This window comes from Bombyx mandarina, chromosome 25 (genome assembly GCF_030267445.1).
Source record: "Bombyx mandarina strain Sakado chromosome 25, ASM3026744v2".
Lineage (NCBI taxonomy): Eukaryota > Metazoa > Arthropoda > Insecta > Lepidoptera > Bombycidae > Bombyx > Bombyx mandarina.
The window spans coordinates 5,843,372-5,862,982 of NC_143231.1; the positions used below are offsets into that span (position 1 = coordinate 5,843,372).

At 37.6% G+C, this 19,611-nt stretch overlaps 2 protein-coding genes across 2 annotated transcripts; one reads left to right on the plus strand and one right to left on the minus strand.

Annotated features, from left to right (window-relative positions):
- Positions 1 to 6,473: 6,473 nt before the first annotated feature.
- On the plus strand, positions 6,474 to 9,229 carry LOC114245758 (ecdysteroid-regulated 16 kDa protein). Its single transcript, XM_089738708.1, has 3 exons — positions 6,474 to 6,804; positions 8,460 to 8,570; positions 8,915 to 9,229. The coding sequence occupies exons 1-3, from the start codon at positions 6,714 to 6,716 to the stop codon at positions 9,214 to 9,216; spliced, it is 504 nt and encodes a 167-aa protein (XP_089594834.1). The 5' UTR covers positions 6,474 to 6,713; the 3' UTR covers positions 9,217 to 9,229.
- A 130-nt stretch (positions 9,230 to 9,359) lies between these two features.
- LOC114245749 (ecdysteroid-regulated 16 kDa protein) lies at positions 9,360 to 19,611 on the minus strand. The gene is made up of 3 exons (XM_089738707.1): positions 19,401 to 19,611; positions 10,775 to 10,885; positions 9,360 to 9,897 (listed from the first exon to the last, which is right to left on the minus strand). Exons 1-3 carry the CDS (start codon positions 19,474 to 19,476, stop codon positions 9,620 to 9,622), a joined length of 465 nt encoding a protein of 154 aa, XP_089594833.1. The 5' UTR covers positions 19,477 to 19,611; the 3' UTR covers positions 9,360 to 9,619.

Here is a 19,611-nt window from a genome sequence, read left to right on the forward strand (position 1 = left end):
CGATTATCATAGACGTTGGCAGTTCCAGGGGCCCAAGTGAGGCTCAGCTTATTGATCAGGAATTTCAAACCTCTCGGAATTAGGATACTTTGGATAGATACCCAAGAATCCCAATTCCCTCAGAAGTTATACTCCTTGGAATTGCGTTGCCGTAATTTAGGGTTTTTATTCGTTTGAACACGATAACCACCATAAACTTTCAGAAAATTGATTTTGACTGTCTCATGGATATGAGACTGAAGAAAAAATACATCAAGAATTCAAATATCAAACATGTTAACATAAATCGATGTTGTGTTGATAAGTACAGAGTCCCTGGTACAGCAATTAGAGTCACGAACTACTAGATCGACAAGGCGATTTTAAGTCTATTGCTTGTTCCTTTAGATAGCTTTATTTTTGGTTCGTTCAAAAACTCTAATTATATTGCCGGAATCATAAAAAAAGAATTAAAATAAATCATACATTGTATTCATCTTCTTGTCTAATTTTAAATCGTTTTAATTACCTACTTGCTTTTTAAAAATATCCTTGACTGTGTTAATAGTCAGAACAAAGTGTGTATTTTGGAGTTAATTAATATAATATATTAATTTTTAAACGACTTCAAATAAAAAAAGAAGGAAGTATGTAGGTAGTTATTCAGTAAGGGCATTTTTTAATTGGGCATAAGATAATTCTCGACTTAATATAATTATTATATTTATTTTTAAGTAGGTACATAGTTTTTTGCTCTGTTTTTCTAAATGCCCTTGTAGACAGACCAGTGTGCTTAGTGCGAGTTTCTTAACGTTCTCGATAGCGTAAGCCAATTTTGTATGCAGTTGGAACAGCGCCCCTAACGGCAAACGTGCGCAAACGACATACAAATATTCCAGTGTGGTTTGTGCAGACCTTTTTACCGAATCTGACATGTCTAACTTTACTGAGACCTTAGGACTTATATCTCAAGGTGTGTGGCGCATTTACGTTGTAGATGTCTATGGGTTCCAGTAACCACTTAACAGCAGGTGGTCTGTGAGCTCGTCTACAAACCTAGGCAATAAAAAGAAAAAAAATGTATTTCTATACTTATACTTAATATTATAAAGAGGAAAGATTTGTTTGTTTCGAATAGGCTCCGAAACTACTGGACCGATTTGAAAAATTATTTTTCCATTAGAAGCCGACATTGTCCCTGATGAACATAGGCTATATAGAACATAGGCTTTTTTAATTATTTTTTTTATTTTTTATTTTTGGTTTCATGTGTGTTTTAATGTTTCCGAAGCGAAGCGAGGGCGGGTCGCTAGTAATAAATAAAACAATTTGATGGAGATTATGTTGTGGTGATTTAAAAAGCTCTTACCCATTTTCCCCACCCCCCATTTACAATATTAGCTATATTGTAAACTCAGGTATAATTATCTATAGTTATACAATATTTGTTGTTAATCATTAGGAATAAAATTGAAAAAATTGAACAAATTGAATGGATATTAATTAAAAAAACAATAAAAAATAAATTCCTCAAATTTATTCTTACAAAAAAAGTACAAAGCTCGTAATACTCTGTTCGGAGCAGTGAAGTCTTCATATCGTAAGTTTAAAATGGCGTAAGAAAAATGCTATGTCTGTAAATCTCTGTTTTATTTTTAATGAAATAAGGTTGAATTTGGAACAAAAGTTATTGTAAATTTCAATCTCTTTTTGTCATTCATGGCGTAAGGTCGTAAGTGAATGTTAAAATAATCTAAACTGCACTTTATTGCTTGGGAAAAAAGCATAGTTTAGGTTACAATTATTATACCTTTACATCGTTTTTCTCCGTTTGATGGCATAGTCAGATTAGTCGTTACCATATTTGTGTTTTGTTTTTGTTTGTGAGGCGTTATCTAGTGGTAATAGATCGATGGTTCTAACTGATGATGTTTACCGTCGCTCATGGACGTCAGCTGTGCCGGCACAGCCAAACCGATAGCTACCATTGAGTAGATACTCTCCACAAACCTCGATTGAAGAAAGACAAATATCATGGCGCTCCGGAAATACCGAGGAGGAAACGTCATTCCAAAGACGGATGATATGTTGCAGACAAAATCACTGGAATCGCACTGTGGATGAACGCAGTGGTTATAGGTAGTAAGGATGAACTCTACTCCGGTGGCGGGCGGCGCGATTGTAAAGATGGAAACCAGTTTTAATGATTTTTTTTTGTTTGTTTGAGTGGGTTCGTGCATTGTTTAGTTTTAAAATCGTATCCGATTGGTGGCGCTGCCAAATGCAGCAATTTTTGATCATTTTCAGCACGCGACCGAGGACATGTCACCTACCAGCTGGTGCAGATGTTTTCCGAGCGCGGCTGGTTTGGGAAAAACCTGTGGAAAAGCGACATCACTGTGGATTAGATTGGAGACGGCGTAACAGACACTCACGTATTGCTCTCTTAGTGAACTGCGTACGCCGTGGTCGCGAAGCAATTGCTCTTTAATTGTTAGGTCTCCTTCGGAGGCGCTCGGGCGGTTGTTAGCAAATCCCACCCCTCCTAGCTGAGCATTTGCTCGCCCACCGGTCATGGTGAAACTGGAAAGGCCTTCGGGCCACCAGTAATCTTTCAAACAAACAAAAAAAAAACGTCGTCGTGTCCGAGCCGAACCCGAAAGTTCGGTCAACAATACACAAATCGGTATCAATTTATCGCGCCTATGTTTGCGTAATTATTTGCGTAATTATCGGTAAGGTATTAAGAATTCAATGCAACTGATATACGATAATATATGAGCTATAAATAATATTTTTGTTATCACTATCCTACTCATTTAGGCTGTGAAGCAATTGAATACTTTGGAAGAATGACAGCCGTTATTCCAAAACAGAGCTATTTCATTTCGTAGGCCACCTCTGACTTTTTTGTTTCTTTACAGACTTGCTAGACGTTAGATAGACTTGCTAGACGTTTTTTACTGGTGGTAGGACCTTTTGTGAGTCCGCGCGGGTTGGTAACACCACCCTGCCTATTTCTGCCGTGAAGCAGTAATGCGTTTCGGTTTGAAGGGTGGGACAGCCGTTGTAACTATACTTGAGACCTTAGAACTTATATCTCAAGATGGGTGGCGCATTTACGTATAGGCTCCAGTAACCACTTAACTCCAGCTGGGCTGTGAGCTCGACTACCCATCTAAGCAATAAAAAAAAAATTATTATTGCTAATAAAGCCTATTTGTTATCCTAACAATATACATACATGCCTAATCTGTATTCTTTTTTTAAAGTCAATCAAATTCACACTCTGCAAACACATTTTTATTTATTTAAAGTACTTAATCATAGGCACCACACTTGCGTCCTTAGCTAATACACTCTGATACAAATTTATAAAACTTGTATAAAAATTTAATTAGTATAAAAATATATCAATCATATTGGGCCTATTGGTCGGATATTTTTATAGGCAAAGAATGGCCAGACGAGTTCATGACTGGGATAGAGATAAAAAAATATGGATCCAGATAGTACGGATGAATTTTGCTCCGGTGGTGGACGGCGCCGGATTCACTGGATCCGATGGTAGATTCAGCGAAGCACTGATCTTGCAAGTGCAGATGTTAGCAGTCTCCCAGGCTGAGCTCCTTGAGCTCCTACACGTTCGGTGAAGCTAGTACATATAACCCCTCGAGGTTATTAGCAGTAGGTAGGGGAAAAATCGTCAGTAGTATTCGTATATGTATTTACTAGTCTAATTTTTTGGGGAAAATAATTTACCCATCTTCTTTGCCTGATCTGATACCATACCCGTAGTACCCATGTAACTATAAACGTACGAATGCCTATTCACCGGTTGAAATTGCTGCACTGTAATTATAGCGGAATACAAAAATGACATTATGCCTCCGGAAGTGTGTATGGCAAGAAATAAAATATCAATTTAATTCTTCTCAAGTCTCACGGATGTAGCATTAATGCCAACACCATAATAATATTATTTTATACAGGGTGTTAGCCAACTTTTCGGAAGTCCAAAAGGGAAATAAAATAATTATTTTTATATTATATAATACAATAGGTTGGGGAAAAAGTTTCTTCGCATTTTTTAAGAAAATTCACAACATTTTTTAATATAGTTTATTTAAATTTAACTAAAGTATGTAGGTACCATTTTGTTCGATAACTTTTTGCCACTTTGTAGGGAGGATTACCACAAGATCCCATTGCTATAGAAATTTTGGGGCTTCTGATCAAAATACCGCGACAATTGGTTTTGGCAGTCCTCTCGTGATGTTAACCTGACACTGTCTAAACAATTCTGAAGAGACCAAAACAGGTTGAAATCTGAAGGTGCAAAGTCAGGACTATACGGCGGATGCATTAACACCTCCCAGCCAAGCTCTCTTAATTTTTGCTGAGTGGCTAAATATGTGTGAGGTCTAGCGTTATCATGGTGAAAAACCACACCCCTTCTGTTGATTAATTCCGGCCGCTTTCTCTCACTTCTTGCTTTAATCTCACCATTAAATTTGTTCGCAGTAGTTCAGAATCGATGGTCCTGCCTGGTGTTAATAGTTCATAATGAATAATGCCCTTCCAATCCCAACACACACACAGCATCACCTGTTGCGAGTTAACCCGGACTCATAATTTATTTATTTATTTTATTTATTTATTTTATTAGGCTCACAATACACAATAATGAATAATGCCCTTCCAATCCCACCACACACACAGCATCACCTTGTTGCGAGTTAACCCGGGTTGCGCCACAGTCTGTGAAGACTGACCGACCTTTGACCACGACCTTTTTCGCACGTTCTTGTCGTACGTGATCCACTTTTCATCACCAGTTATCAACTTTTTCAAAAATGGTTCGGTTTTATTACGTCGTAATAAAGAATCACAAATGAGTACACGGCTCATTAGGTTTCTTTCAGTTAGCTCGTGACATACCCAAATATCGAGCTTTTTTGTGTACTCAGTTTTTTTCAAATGCGCCAAAACTCTTTTGTGGTCCATTTCTTTTGTAGCTGAAGAGCTACGTCGTAACTACTGATATGCCGATCTTGCTCAATTTTTCAAAAATGGCATCCATTTTATCCCTAATAGGGCGACCAGAGCGACATGCACCTTTGACATCAAATTTTCCGGATTGAAAACGCTTAAACCAAATTTGTGCTACTCTCACAGACACTGCACTAGGTCCATAAATATCGCAAATATTTTCGCGGCTTGCGTTACATTTTACCTTTTTTGTAGTAAAATATTAAAATGTTTCTAATTTCTTCATTAGATTCACTCATCTTGACAGTACGAAAAATAAATAAAAATCACACATTCTCCTAATTTGAATTTGGAATTATCTTCTTTAAAATTTAAACTTTTAATGATACCAAAACCAGCCAGATACAAATAGTATAGCCAAAGAGATTTTATTACAAATTCATACATACTATAATGCGAAAAGACTTTTTCCCCAACCTATTATATATTTGTTGTGCTTGGAAACTCTTTAAGGATATATCCTCTGACAATCTGCGGTCGAGAACTATTGTGGTAATGTGAAATTAGGTCTTAGATTCTTGATATTTCACGAAAATGATAAAATGGTAAAACGGATGTTTTGCATACGGGCCTCTCCAGATCATTTCGCACGATTCATTGAGCTGGTTTTTAAGCAATAATATTAGTTACATACGTTTTTTCAATCGTGATTATTTTAGTTATATTATCTCAGATATCAAGTCTTCGTTTTCACCCTGTATATATGGATTTTACAGTAGAAACTAGTTTTGGTTGAGAACTCGTTTTGTCCGGCTAAAACTAGTTTTTCAATTTGAATTTGGAAATTTGTGTTTAGACTTGATTGTTGTTTTTTTATTGTTGTAAATTGATGGATAATGGATGGATGAATGGATAATGGTCCACCTCTGAAAGGGTAACAGGGACCTATAGACACAACAGCGTGAATGCCGCCTGACATTTTGTGACATGAGGTTGAATCTTATTGGCATTGTAGGTAAGAATACTTATTCTATTTGTTACATTCAAACGGGAATACATTACTGCTTCCCTGCTGAATAAGGCAGAAAGATTGTAGCTGCCTATCAGCGTAGGCTCTGTATAATAAAATTATGGACATAAATAAAAATACTGGTTTGCCTTTTACCGAGCATATTATTTAATTTGCATTGCGATCACACTTTCACATTGAGTAATATATCTACGATTTTACTAAAATCTGCCTTAGTATTGGGAACTCTGTATTTCTTATGCTATGCTGCATCTGTTTATCGTTTTTGAGGCGCCCTTCTCTTGTTAGTTTTACGGTAGTCTGCGGGGTAATTGAATCCTTGGTATTCCGATGTCCACAGACAGCAGTGAGTACTTTCCACCAAATCGGCATTATATCCACAATCCCTGGGCATTATAATTAACATTTATCTATTACATACTTTTATTTACAGAGGCCTTAACTCATTTATGTATTTTGGACAAAAGAAACATTCGTGCGTTTTCTTCAACACGTTGGATCACATTATCCGATTATTATTGAAATAATAAACTTAAAGCGAAGACACGAAAAATGATAATAAACCTAAAGTTACCAACGTAGTCAAGGACTTTCCTACTGCCGAATGCTAACTTGTATGCAAACTAATGGTAAACTAATGCCAAACATTTGTAGTCACTTATTGTGAGCGGACGCGGGCATTGTAACAAAATTAATATAAATTTAAATTGCAATGCATAATATTTATAAAATAATAGCGTGTTTTGCGCTGAGCTTTTCTGTGGTGTTTTCTACAGACCCTACACCGGTGGAACAATGCCCAGGTTTGTTTAACTTTTATATTAAGTGATAGGCAATAATCAAATAAAAATATGATATCGAGGGGTGAAAGGCTATTTGGTTTAAGCGACATTTCGCTTAATACTTCATGATATTTAGGTAATATATATTTATGGCATATAGTAATTATGGTTTGGTAAGCGTACATATGTCATGGTATAAGCATGGTAATTAAGTATACATTTCTGTTCGTTTTTGATAAATTCACAAAAACCTTATGGAATCTCTCTCCTCTTTTGTGTATTGTAATTTCTCTGTATTGACTGATTTATTATATCTGTTTGATGTGTGTTTTAGTCATTCATTTTTTTTGGTTCTTGATATCTAATATAATTTAAATTATTTTTTGTCAAGATCTTCCAACTATCAGGTTGATCGGTTCGGTTTAGTATTAAAGCGCGTTTTCTTATGTTTTTAAACAACATCAATTTATTGTCTATCAATTGGTTACCTGGAAGAAAATTTTTGAACACACACGAGGCTTGTGGAGAGTATTAAGCGGTTGGCAGCGGCTCGGCTCTGCCCCTAGCATTGCTGAAGTCCATGGGCGACGGTAACCACTCACCATTAGCAATACCGTCTTTACCATAAGGGCACAAGGGGCCCGTGCCCAGGGCCCCCATTCTCAGGAGCCCCCTAAGGACCGACACAATTTCTCTCACACATTTATTCTCAAAACATTTTTGTCGGGCACACTTGTTTCACAAATCAGTAATCTTATCAGAAGGTACCTATTTATAGGGCACTAGCGACCCGCCCTCGCTTCGCTTCGGAAACATTAAAACACACATGAAACCAAAAAAAAAAAAAAAAGTAGCCTATCTTCATCAGGGACAATGTCGGCTTCTAATGGAAAAATAATTTTTCAAATCGGTCCAGTAGTTTCGGAGCCTATTAGAAACAAACAAACAAACAAATCTTTCCTCTTTATAATATTATTAGTATATTAGTATATAGATATAGATATAGATATAGATATACTACGCGATTATATCGATGACTGCGCCTATTCCTACTGTACTAATTAATAATATTTCCAAACGCATCCTACCTAATTTACTAAGTACACCATCTACTAAGTAACCAAAAAACCAGCAGAATTCTAATATCATTAATGACATATTATATCATACTGTATTTGATTACCTATAAATGGTCATACTCAGTAAAAAAATGTTATTATAATTCGCTTTTTTTACTTTCCAAAAGGGCCTCAAATTCTTGTGTGTCCAAGGGCCCCAGCCTAATTTAAGACGTCCCTGACCATTAGGTGGGGGCGTGTGCTTCGTCTGCCTAAAAGGGCAATAAAAAAATCATAGTACATTGATCTAAGTTTTAAAGAATGTAATATGTTTTGGTGTACAAAAATACAAGAATATTTTTGGTTACGTTAACAAATGAAAATTGTTTTCCATTTACGTCAGGGTTTTGTTCTCGTTTAGGTTTCGAGAATGGTCTTGTTACATCTGTACACTTTGCATTATTTCAAATTAAAATCAGCCTTTGAATACACATACCTACAATTTTCTCGCGTTCTGTTCGCTTCTCATAAAATTTTATTAGTACTTTTTCTCATTTTATGAAATTTACAAACATCAACATTTTAAAGAAATTTAATTTTTTATTAAATATCTTTTAGGTCAGCATTTTGAGGATTTAAAAGACAACATCCAAGTCATTCCCTGTGGTAAGAAGACATGCAAACTGGTTGTAAATACAAATACCACTGTGATTTTCAAATTTACACCAAGTAAGTTATATTATAATGTACAGTTTAATTTAAAAAAATATATATACATAAAGTATGAGCCCTGGTTTTGGCCAATTGTGTCTATTCCCAACTATACAAGTTAATAAACTAATTAAGGAACAGAAATAAGACTGAATTATAACGCAACATATCCCGCGTTTGTTAAAATTTTTCTATTGTCTTTTTTAAACGTGATAGTTATGGCATCACTAGAATTTTTTCTGTGGTAGTTATTAAAAAATAATTAAGATCATAATAAAATATTACATTATATCATAATATTTGTTAAGAAGAAAAAGTGAAAATTTCAATGAAGAAAAATATTGATTTTTACGTTTTTTTAGCGGAAGAAGTAAAGGAACTCGTGAACGATGTTTATGCTAGCATTGAAGGCCTACCGATTCCTTTCATCGGCGTCTCAGGAGTTAGTGCATGTTCCAACATAATAAGGGTGGATACCGGAGAAGCAGCACCGTGCCCTTTAGCTCCAGGCGTACAATACAGCTACGTAAACAAATTCTTCATTCAACCATTTTACCCTACTATCTCAATGCGAGTGCACTGGAGTCTTAACGATGGTGATAAGAAAATAACGTGTTTCGAAGTTCCCGCTTTGATCACTACCAAATTATCTAAACGTTCATAATTTTAATATTTTAGAACTATTTCATATACCTAAATGTGACTGGTTTAATTCGTGTTACCTATGCTATGGTTACACTTTTGTTTTATCTTTAATAGTTTTATTCATTAAGGTTTTTTTCAGTGACTCGGTAGTAAAACATGCCCTCCATAATGTATTGTTTTATTCGTGTAATGATTAGGAACAAGATTTGCTAATTCCGCAAATATTACATGAATAGCACAGAGCAGAAAAACGATTTGCTTGATGTCTAAAATAGAATAAGTGGACAAAGTAAAAAATAAAAACAGACTTTTGATCATCAATCAACTGTTCAAACAGATCATATTAATTCTAAATAAACTATCAGGACTAAATCCTTCCTAAATCATAATAATTATGTATAAATTAAATTAAGAATCGTAACTTAAGAAATTTTAACAGGTACTCTGAAACAAATCACATCCTTCTCTTCAGCTTTTAAAGCCCATGTCACTTCCGCTTGAATTTGAGGGTAAATACTCAGAATAGGAAAGGAGTCTTTATAGATGTAGTTGGTGCCCGCTTTGAGTGGACATCCTGCTTTCTGGTCATCTTCTGTATATATCTTGTCGCAGACAGACGTTCCGTCTACGCCAATAAACGGTAGGTCCACTTCAAATAATTTCGCACTCACACTGTTTTTTAAATCCGAGACATCTTTTTCTGAGAAAAAAAAAAGAATACATGTTATATATCGTAGTTACATAAGATGCATCCGATCTCTTCCACGTAGCTGTTACATGGTAAGATTTGGTAACGGGAACGCAGTCTTGCAATAAAATTGAGACTTTGAGCTGCTACACCACGTTGCCTATCTAAGAACATCTCAATGAGTCCTAAAGTTGCAGTTAGCTGTGACTACGCTTACGCCACAGTTAAACGCAAGCAAGGCAGGCTAAGATGCGAGAGTGAATGTTGGCAGTGAATTAAAACGTACGAGGACCGCTGGGACGTCGACGACTGGGAAGCTGGAAGAACTAGGCGTCTCCACAAGACTCTCCACCATTTGCTTACGTAGGATTCTAGAGTTTTTCGGCCACGTTGCGAGGAAAAAGGGTGACAATCTCGAAAGACTTCTCATCATCGGCAAAGTGGAAGGAAAGTGGCCTAGGGGGCGTAGTCCTATGCGCTGGTCTGATCAGATTAAGATGAGCTTGGACTCCAGCATCAATGTCGCTATCCACTGCGCGGAGGACAGGAATGAATGGAGGAACATAGTCCTAACAAAAGTGCTCCGTAAAGGTCACGACCCTCAGCATTGAGGAATATGACGCACGGAAGAGGAGGCTTAGCAGCTAGCCTACGATGTACATAAAATTTAACGAATATATAATACATAAAACATAGTTTTAATCTTGCTACTTTGTCAGGGCAGTATGAGTGTATAACTTAATTTTAAATTTCAACTTTTAAATTTATTTTTAATACCTATAAGTTTTCACCAGTCTCTTTTGGAGATTACCTTGGATTTTGTAGGCACTTTTATACTAAAATAAAGTTATATCCATTAGAGTAGTTAAACATTCGTTGAATATCTTACCGGGTGTAAATTTCATCACAATATGTTGATCTGTATTTCTCTTTAGAGTGCAAGGTAGTTTGTTGCATTCAAGTAACTGGACTGCTTTTGTTAATTCTGGGACAGATTTTCCTGAAAATGAAGATTTTTATTACTTTAACGATGGCCGTTTTTGTTTTAATCTTAACATTACGTTTTGTTCTTTGTTTAACATTTTAAGTGCTTAAAATTAATTAAGATTATATAAAGATTTAATAACATAGATAATAACTAATAAACATTTAAAAAAAACCCGCTTTGGTTAGCTTAACTAAAAAGCAGAAAATAATTTTTTATAAGCTCAACAAATTAGTTAATAATATAATATAAAATTTATCGTAAAAAAATAAAATAGTAGGTCTTTTACCTACAAAATTGCCGTTTAGTATACCTACAGAAAATTAGTTTTGTTTTATATTTATAAATATATATGTTTTATTTATATCAATTATTTTTTTTTTTTTTTTTATTGCCTTTATAGGCAGACGAGCGTACGGCCCACCTGATGGTGAGTGGTTACCGTCGCCCATGGACTTCAGCAATGCCAGGAGCAGAGCCAAGCCGCTGCCTACTGCTTAATACTCTCCACAAGCCTCGTTTGAAGAAGGACATGTCATAGCGTTCGGGAAACACCGTGGAGGGGAGCTCATTCCATAGCCGGATGGTACGTGGCAAAAAAGACCTCTGGAAACGCACTGTGGATGACCGCAGTGGCTCCAGGTAGTATGGATGAACTCTACTCCGGTGGCGGGCGGTGCGATGGTAAAAACGAGACGTTGGTATCATCTCGAACAATTCCTCAGAGCACTCCCCATGGAACATGCGGTACAAAATACAGAGGGACCCGAAGTCCCTCCGCAGACCCAGAGACTCCAAGCGATCCGTGAGAATGGGATTATCGACAATCCGAACGGCTCTCTTCTGTATGGAGTCAAATGGAAGAAGCTGGTATTTGGGAGCCCCGGCCCAGAGATGGGAGCAGTACTCCACGCGAGGCCGGACTTGTGCTTTATAGAGCAAAAGTCTTTGTCCAGGCGTGAAGTACCGCTTCGCTCTGTTGAGGACTCCCAGCATTTTGGACGCCAACTTGGCTTTGCCTTCCAAATGACTCCGAAATTGGACATCGCTCGAAATGTCAACCCCAAGTATCCCGATACTCCCGGAAGCTTGCAGGGATACTCCTTGGAATTGCGGCGCCATGACAAAGGGGTCCTTCTTCGCAGTGAACGCGCAAACTTGTGTCTTTGTCGGGTTGAATTGAACCAAGTTCAATTCACCCCATTCGGAGACTCGCCCCAGAGAGTTCTCCACTTCAGACACAAGTTTTGATCGTCTCTCTTGCACCACGCTCCGAGAGAGACTCTGATGGCCGATATATCGCGCATCCCCCGTGCTGTCATCCGCATAGCAATGCATGCCATCAATAGACAGCATGTCATTGATATACAGGATGAAAAGCGTGGGGGAGAGCACCGAACCTTGTGGAACGCCAGCGTTAATGGTCATGGTATCAGAGCAGTCACCGTCTACAACGACAGTGATGCTCCGCCCATCCAAAAAGCTAGCGATCCACTTGCAGAGACCCTCGGGGATTCCGTAAGATGGTAACTTCGATAGAAGTGCCCTATGCCAGACCCTGTCGAAGGCCTTCGCGATATCAAGGCTCACAGCAAGAGCCTCGCCCTTGCTCTCCAAGGCTTCAGCCCACCTGTGAGTAAGGTATACAAGAAGATCGCCAGCTGAGCGACCGTGACGGAAACCGTACTGTCGGTCACTGATCAGCTGGCGATCCTCCAGATACTTCAGGAGTTGTATATTTATTATTCGCTCCATCACCTTGGAAAGCAAGGAAGTTATCGCGATAGGCCTATAACTCGATGGGTCCGACCGGTCACCCTTCTTGGGGATAGGGTGGACGTGGGCGGTCTTCCATGAAGACGGAACCCTGTTAGTGCAATAAGAGAGGCGATACAAACGCGTTAGCGCAGGCGTCAGCTCAATTAAAATTTGCCCCCATGTATCTGTGCCAGTGCTGTGGTAGTTTTTCGGTGGCCTTTTGGCGTTGTGATATATCCTTCGGGTATTAATTTTTTACCAGCCAAGTTGTTCAAGCTTTGGAAAAAGTAAGTAGTCGGGTGAGTACGATGTATGATACAAATCTTCCAACCCTAGCAGTTAGAGCTTAGACACCGTCTGTTGTCGTGCAGGTGTAGCGCGGATGAGCTGTTAATCAAAGCTGGCCGGAGATTCGCGACCTTCATTATCATTATGTCCAGTTTCTCACAGTACACATCGGCATTAATGCTGGTGCTATTTTGTGCCACCTGTGATGAAATATACTGGCACTAGACCACCAAACAATGACCGTGACTTTTTAGGGAAAAGTTTTCGTTTGAGGCATTGTCTAGTTTTTGAACAAGAGCCTAAGCAACACGATGACCGCAAAAGATTATCAGAAAGAATCAATTTTTCATTGCAAGTGACAATGCGGGTAAAAATTACTTCGTTTAAGTGTCAAGCCACGCAAGGCACACCTTAACGCGTTCGTCGTGCTGGCAATCGTTCAGTTCGTGCGACTTCAGTGTGCTTAGTGCGAGTTTTTTAACGTTCTCGATAGCGTAAAAGTTAGCTCATACATATTTGTATAGAGTGGGATCGTTTGCGTACGTTTGCCGCTAGCGGCGCTGTTCCAACTGCATACAAAATTGGCTTAACCTTTACGCTATCGAGAGCGTTAAGAAACTCGCACTAAGCATACTGTTTATCGTATAAACTCGAATTCTATAATAACTCATATTTTTTTATCGTCTTTATATTCACATCCCACTCATATTTACGCTAAACTGTATTTTTTTCTAAATTGCTAAATTTTTTTTACCTCTAGATTTTCTTTATACATTTTATTTATTACGAAAATTATAATTTGGGTAATTATTTAGTGGAAGGGCATCTTATGGGCCTACACGGGTAGGTACCACTACCCTGCCTGTTTCTGCCGCAGAACAGTAATGCGTTCTTGTTTCTTCTGGACTCGTCAGCCGGGCAGCCGTTAAACTATAGAACTGAACATAGAATTCATGTGTCAAACTGGGTGGCGGCATTGGCGTTAATGATGTCTATGGGCTCCAGCTACCATATAAAAACGAGGTGCGCTGTGAGCTCGTTCAAGCATATAAGCAAACCATAAATACAAGATGCACTTTAATTCCAACCAACTTTTTAACTAAATTAACCTATTCACAAAATAGGCTCTTCGAAAATGTGTTAATTTTAAAACATCAAAACGAATGAAAATTAAATATGGAATTAGACGTACTTATGTGTTAATATGATTTCATATCACATACTTAAGTGAACGAATTAAAACTGTTCAAAGCAGACTGTTTCTGTCGAGTGTTAATAATTAGCATCTTCGTTGTACTATTTTCTGTTAGTGAAGGAGCCTTATGGTTTTTGTTATCAAAACTGTTTTATACCTTTAGCATTTTGTACTAGTTTTGAGTTGGCACTAGTTTACGCAGACGAGTTTACCACTTTTTTTTAGTTCTTGATATTGTGGATTCGATGATTTTCGTCGTATAAATAGATCATTAAGCTCAGTGTGAGTTTTTTAACTTCTCGATCGCGTAAAAGTTAATTCAAATTTGTATGGAGTAGGAGCAGCGCCCCTAGCGGCAAACGAAGGATAGCTGTTCCAACTCCATACAAATTTATGAGAAAGTAAAAGGCATGAGAAGTTAAAAAACTCGGACCAAGCACACAGACTTCGAGTCATGTGTTTCGAAGTCCACAAGTTTAATTCACGACGCGCCCCCGCTCGGCGTTGAAATCTCATAGGAGACACGGTCCTCAGGAAACGAAAAAGGTTTCATATGACTAATACTTGCTGGCTAGCTGGTTTTCGTGTATTCCAGATATGTACGCTAATGAGTTTCTCGTTCGCTTCCTTGATGTTTTGTTATGATACATTTTTCAGAAAAGATTCGAAAAGTCCAAAAATATACATAAGTAGGTACTCTACGTACTTGTAAGCATTACTTATATAATTGAATGGATCACAATTTTATATAGTTTCCTAGAACAGAGCAACGTCAGAGGAACTACGTGCTCAGAATTATTGAATAATGTTTGAGAATTCAAGATATGACAGGAATCATAATGACAAAAATTAATAGGCGTATCGGTGTAGCCACTTCAGTAATAAAGCTAACGATAATATTATTCAGATATGTCTAACTGCTTGCGATGTTTATGCGATCTGGTTATATTAAGTATGTTGCTAACATAATCTGTCTATGAAGGACACATCGAATTTTGAAGTTTCCGGTATCAAGGAAATGCCTGGCAATCTGGCTTTTTTGCGAGACAAAGATATGATTAAAAATACTGACCATCCAATTTCACTATTGTTTTAAAGTAGCTGTAATAATAATATATAGTATGCGCGAGATTGATTCGTAAAAGAGTTTTTAACCATAAGCAAAAACGTAGGTATTCATGTATGATCGTCCGTCAACTCTTAAGTAAAAAACCTGTTTGACTTCAATTAGAAATCGAAATTTATATCTCATTTTGGTCAATATTCTACTAGAGCTATATAATATAACAAATACAGTTGCATACATTTTCGACATTATTCCACTGTTATATGAGTCGACTATTATCAAAGCCGGCAATGTGACTTTTGGACAATTATTGGTAAATCAGAAAAACGAATAATTGACTTTGTATTCCATTGGCAGTCACAAAACTCTTCTGAACGACATCTTAGATAAATAACATGCTAAGTATTAACCTTTATTTAATGCAGGTTTTGAACCGTATTCTTTGAAGGAGACGATTATATTCAAATCAATCTGTATTGACATATCAATAACATTTTTTTGTTCAAATGCACAGATTGCCACCTTTGATAATAGACGACTCATATAGCAACAAATAAAACAACACACAGCGATGGAGAACTAGCAACTTTAAATCGTAATGTTAAATTATATCGTAATTAATGTTTCATTGCGCACAGTTCAAAAACATTAAGAAAAAAACAACACAATGCCCTCAAGTCTTACGTTTCTAAGCTAGTTTTACATAAATAGAATTACGACTGGCGTGCAGTCCTTGACCGCCACGCTATAACTCGATAATTATTATTGTGGTACCTATATAATGTATATTTAATTGCATGCAATAATAGCGTCGTTAACTTTTTTAAAGTAGATATGAAAAACTAAATTATAGTCATAATTTTAGTTGTCGTCATGTCAGGCAATCTCAATCGGGACAAACCTGTTTTAAGACCTGTGCCATGTTTTACCTGAGGAATGATCGGCTACAGAAGATACCTATATTAAATAAACTCGTTTCAAGCCCAGCACGACCTTGCAATGTGCAGTTGTATGCATTGACATGTACAACTTGAAAGCGTGCTATAATCTAAAAATCTCAATTTTATTATTTGTAATAATAACGCTCACACGAGCCCTTCATGAAATCAACACAGCTGAGAACAATCGAATTTTGTTTCTGAGTTATGGTGTAGGTATGTTATATAATTTCAATGTAACTAATGTACCATATCGTAACCAATAAAGATGCAGTTAAATAAGCCTAGTCATGAGAATGATAATGTCCCTGGCTACTTTGTAACACAGAATTGAAATTTTAAATACATTGAAGCAACGGCAGTTCTAAGGCTCTAACCACAGAAAGATATTATTTCTGTGTCTCGAACCCACAAAACTTCTTCTCGGCTGCTCACACTACATCGACACTTGATGATAGGTCCCGACCCGAAATCGAAATCACGCTTCATACAAATGCATTTTTAATGCCTTATATGTCTAGTATACGTTGGATCCTTGTTATGTTTCGGTCTGAATATTTTAATGAATGGTAAAAGAATAACCAGCGCATTTCTCATAAGCTGCTAGTCTTAAGTCATTTGAAATATGGAGCATTGTTTTAGGTGCTATTTCGGATTTTCTGGATTTTCTGGATCCGTAAGGACGTGTCTAGGGCGTCGGCGGTGACTGGCTCCTGCGTGATCAGAAGTAATCAGCGGCGACTACGATAAGGCGATTATCATGACGAATAGCCTAATCGAAGTACTGTTCCGACGCTGACTTCATGTGTATCTCATGAACCACGGAGCTCCGAGAACTAGCCTGCAAAAGCAGGATTGTAGGGATTGGAGGGTGTCTATGTGTTGCGGGCCGCGTGAGCGAACACCACGCGTGTTCACAACCACCACACCACTTTGAAGTCTTCGTGGCCTAAAATGATAAGACGTCCGGTACATACGTGTTGAGCGATGCACCGGTGTTCGAATTTCAGGCGGGTACCAATTTTTCTAATGAGATAAGTACTCAACAAATGTTCACGGTTGACTTCCGCGGTGAAGGAATAACATCGTGTAATGAAAATCAAACCCGAAAAATTATAATTTGCGTAATTACTGGTGGTAGGACCAGGTGAGAGTCTGCGCGGGTAGGTACCACCACCCTGCCTATTTCTGCCTTGAAGCAGTAATGCGTTTCGGTTTGAAGGGTGGGGCAGCCGTTGTAACTATACTTGAGACCTTAGAACTTATATCTCAAGGTGGGTGGCGCATTTATGTTGTAGACGTCTATGGGCTCCAGTAACCACTTAACACCAGGTGGGCTGTGAGCTCGTCCACCCATCTAAGTAATAAAATAATTATAATAAAACACCCGCGTATGTCATGACGGGCTTTATGAAAGTTTTGTAAAGTGTCACCTTGTTCCGAAGGGACATTTTACCCCGCTTACAGATCATAGGGTAGATAGTCTGCCGAGAAGAAACGCGGCACGGTCGCGGACGGATTTTATATGGGGGCGGAATGTCATGGATGCATCCAGGTACACCCAGGTGACATCCAGATACTTGACCTTCTTGGCCCAGTATGGGTTGGCTGAATAGGGTAATCGGGGGTGTGAGATTTCTCCTCCTAATCCGGGAGAAAACCCGTGTGGAGTTTCCTCTTTGAAATAGCACCGCAGCGCTTTTCGCTGGGTTGATGTCTATGCGCCATTTTCGGTACCACTGTCCTAAGGTTACGGCTGCGCTCTGGAGCTTCCTCGCGATTAGGGATGTGTTTCTACTCGAAAAGTAAACGGTCCTATGATAATATTATGTGTGAAATAAGGCTAACTGGGTCGGCGGCGACCGGGGAATGACGTTAATAAATGAACTAAATAGGAACGGCGACCATAATTATACAGTATAAGAACATTCATTGATTCTGTAGTACAGTGACAGTAGTAAGATTAGGGACACAACCAAGTAGCTGAATATCGTAACAAACTCTCTTTAAGATTCATTTGTAGAGAGATATTATAGCGGTCCTGAAGTTTTGGGGAGTTTTACAGCGAGAAAAGGGCGCACGAGGAACAGATGTCTGTAGACAACGATGTATTGCACTGTGTATTGTTAACATTTTTATATGAGCTTTATATAAAAAATGCATTATTTTTAAGAGCGTTTTCACAGATTACAAAACATGTATCATTAATATCGCTCTATTGAAGAATGAGAAAAAAGATGTTATCGCAGTGATTTATCGTGTTGAGTTTTTGTTCGCGGTACGGCGATCCGTCGTAATAATGATTTATACCTATTATTTAGGTGATATTTATCATGAAGCTTAGTGTCCATTTACCGATGTTTTGAATTTATGATAACACTATTGGTATAACGAATTAAATGAATAAGTGTTAGTCGTCAGTCATCACAACTCCATTGAGACAAATCAAAAGCCCAAAATAACGTGAATCAGTTGAACAAATTTCGACTATGCCTACATTGCGGTTCAATTCTTTATTCATTTGCACAATTTGGTTGAACGAGTTCAAGGCTAGTGTGGTTTTTGTATTTGAGAATATGTCTGATACCGATTGATTTCAACTAGATGTAAAGATAGGTTCACTGAGTATTTAAATGCATCCGTGTTTTAATCTGTGTGACTCAGTGCTATTTATATTGACATGCCGCCTAAATTGAGATAGATCTCAAATTATTAACTAGTTTGCGGCAGAAAATATGAAAAGCACCCGTGCTCAGTCCTACTAGTAAATGAAATTAACTAAAAGTAGGTACCTAAATAATCTATAGCATAATATTTTTTTACACGGATAATATTTCTTAGTAATGGTAATAGTGCGAGGAGGCAAGCGAGTTATAAGGCCCATTATGGGACTAAGTACAAGACCATTTGTTTTACTAAATCAAAACGTGTTTTAACTTGATGCTATTGATAGTTTTTTTTTTACTTAATACCTTAAGTAAGTACCCGTTGATGTAAATTATGAAACTTATTCTAATTTACTTTTCATCGATAACATGTTTTTTGAAATATACGAAAACATAAAATCTAGCTAAACAAACGAACATCATACATTAATAATTAAACTTAAAAGTTACTGCAGCCATAACATAGAACTCCATAGTACCAGTATTCATCTAGAGCACTTAACACTTCATGTAAATAAAAAAATGGTGCCCACGTTTAGAAATAGCAATGGACAATGTAACACTTTAAATGAAAGGAAAGCAGGTCGTGTACTCACAAAGTTATGTAAAAATTACTAACCTGGACATTGTCTCACGTTTGTGGCTGAGACGACAGCTGCGAGGGCCAAACAAACAAAAGCGCTCGTTTCAAACATTATGACGTCTGCTAAGTACTAAGAAAACGAAACGCTGCGTATTATGACTATTGAAACGTGACGCAGAACACGACTCCTCAGCTAACAGATGCAGAGTATAAAATGCAGACCGACCGGAGCAACGAATGGTTTTAT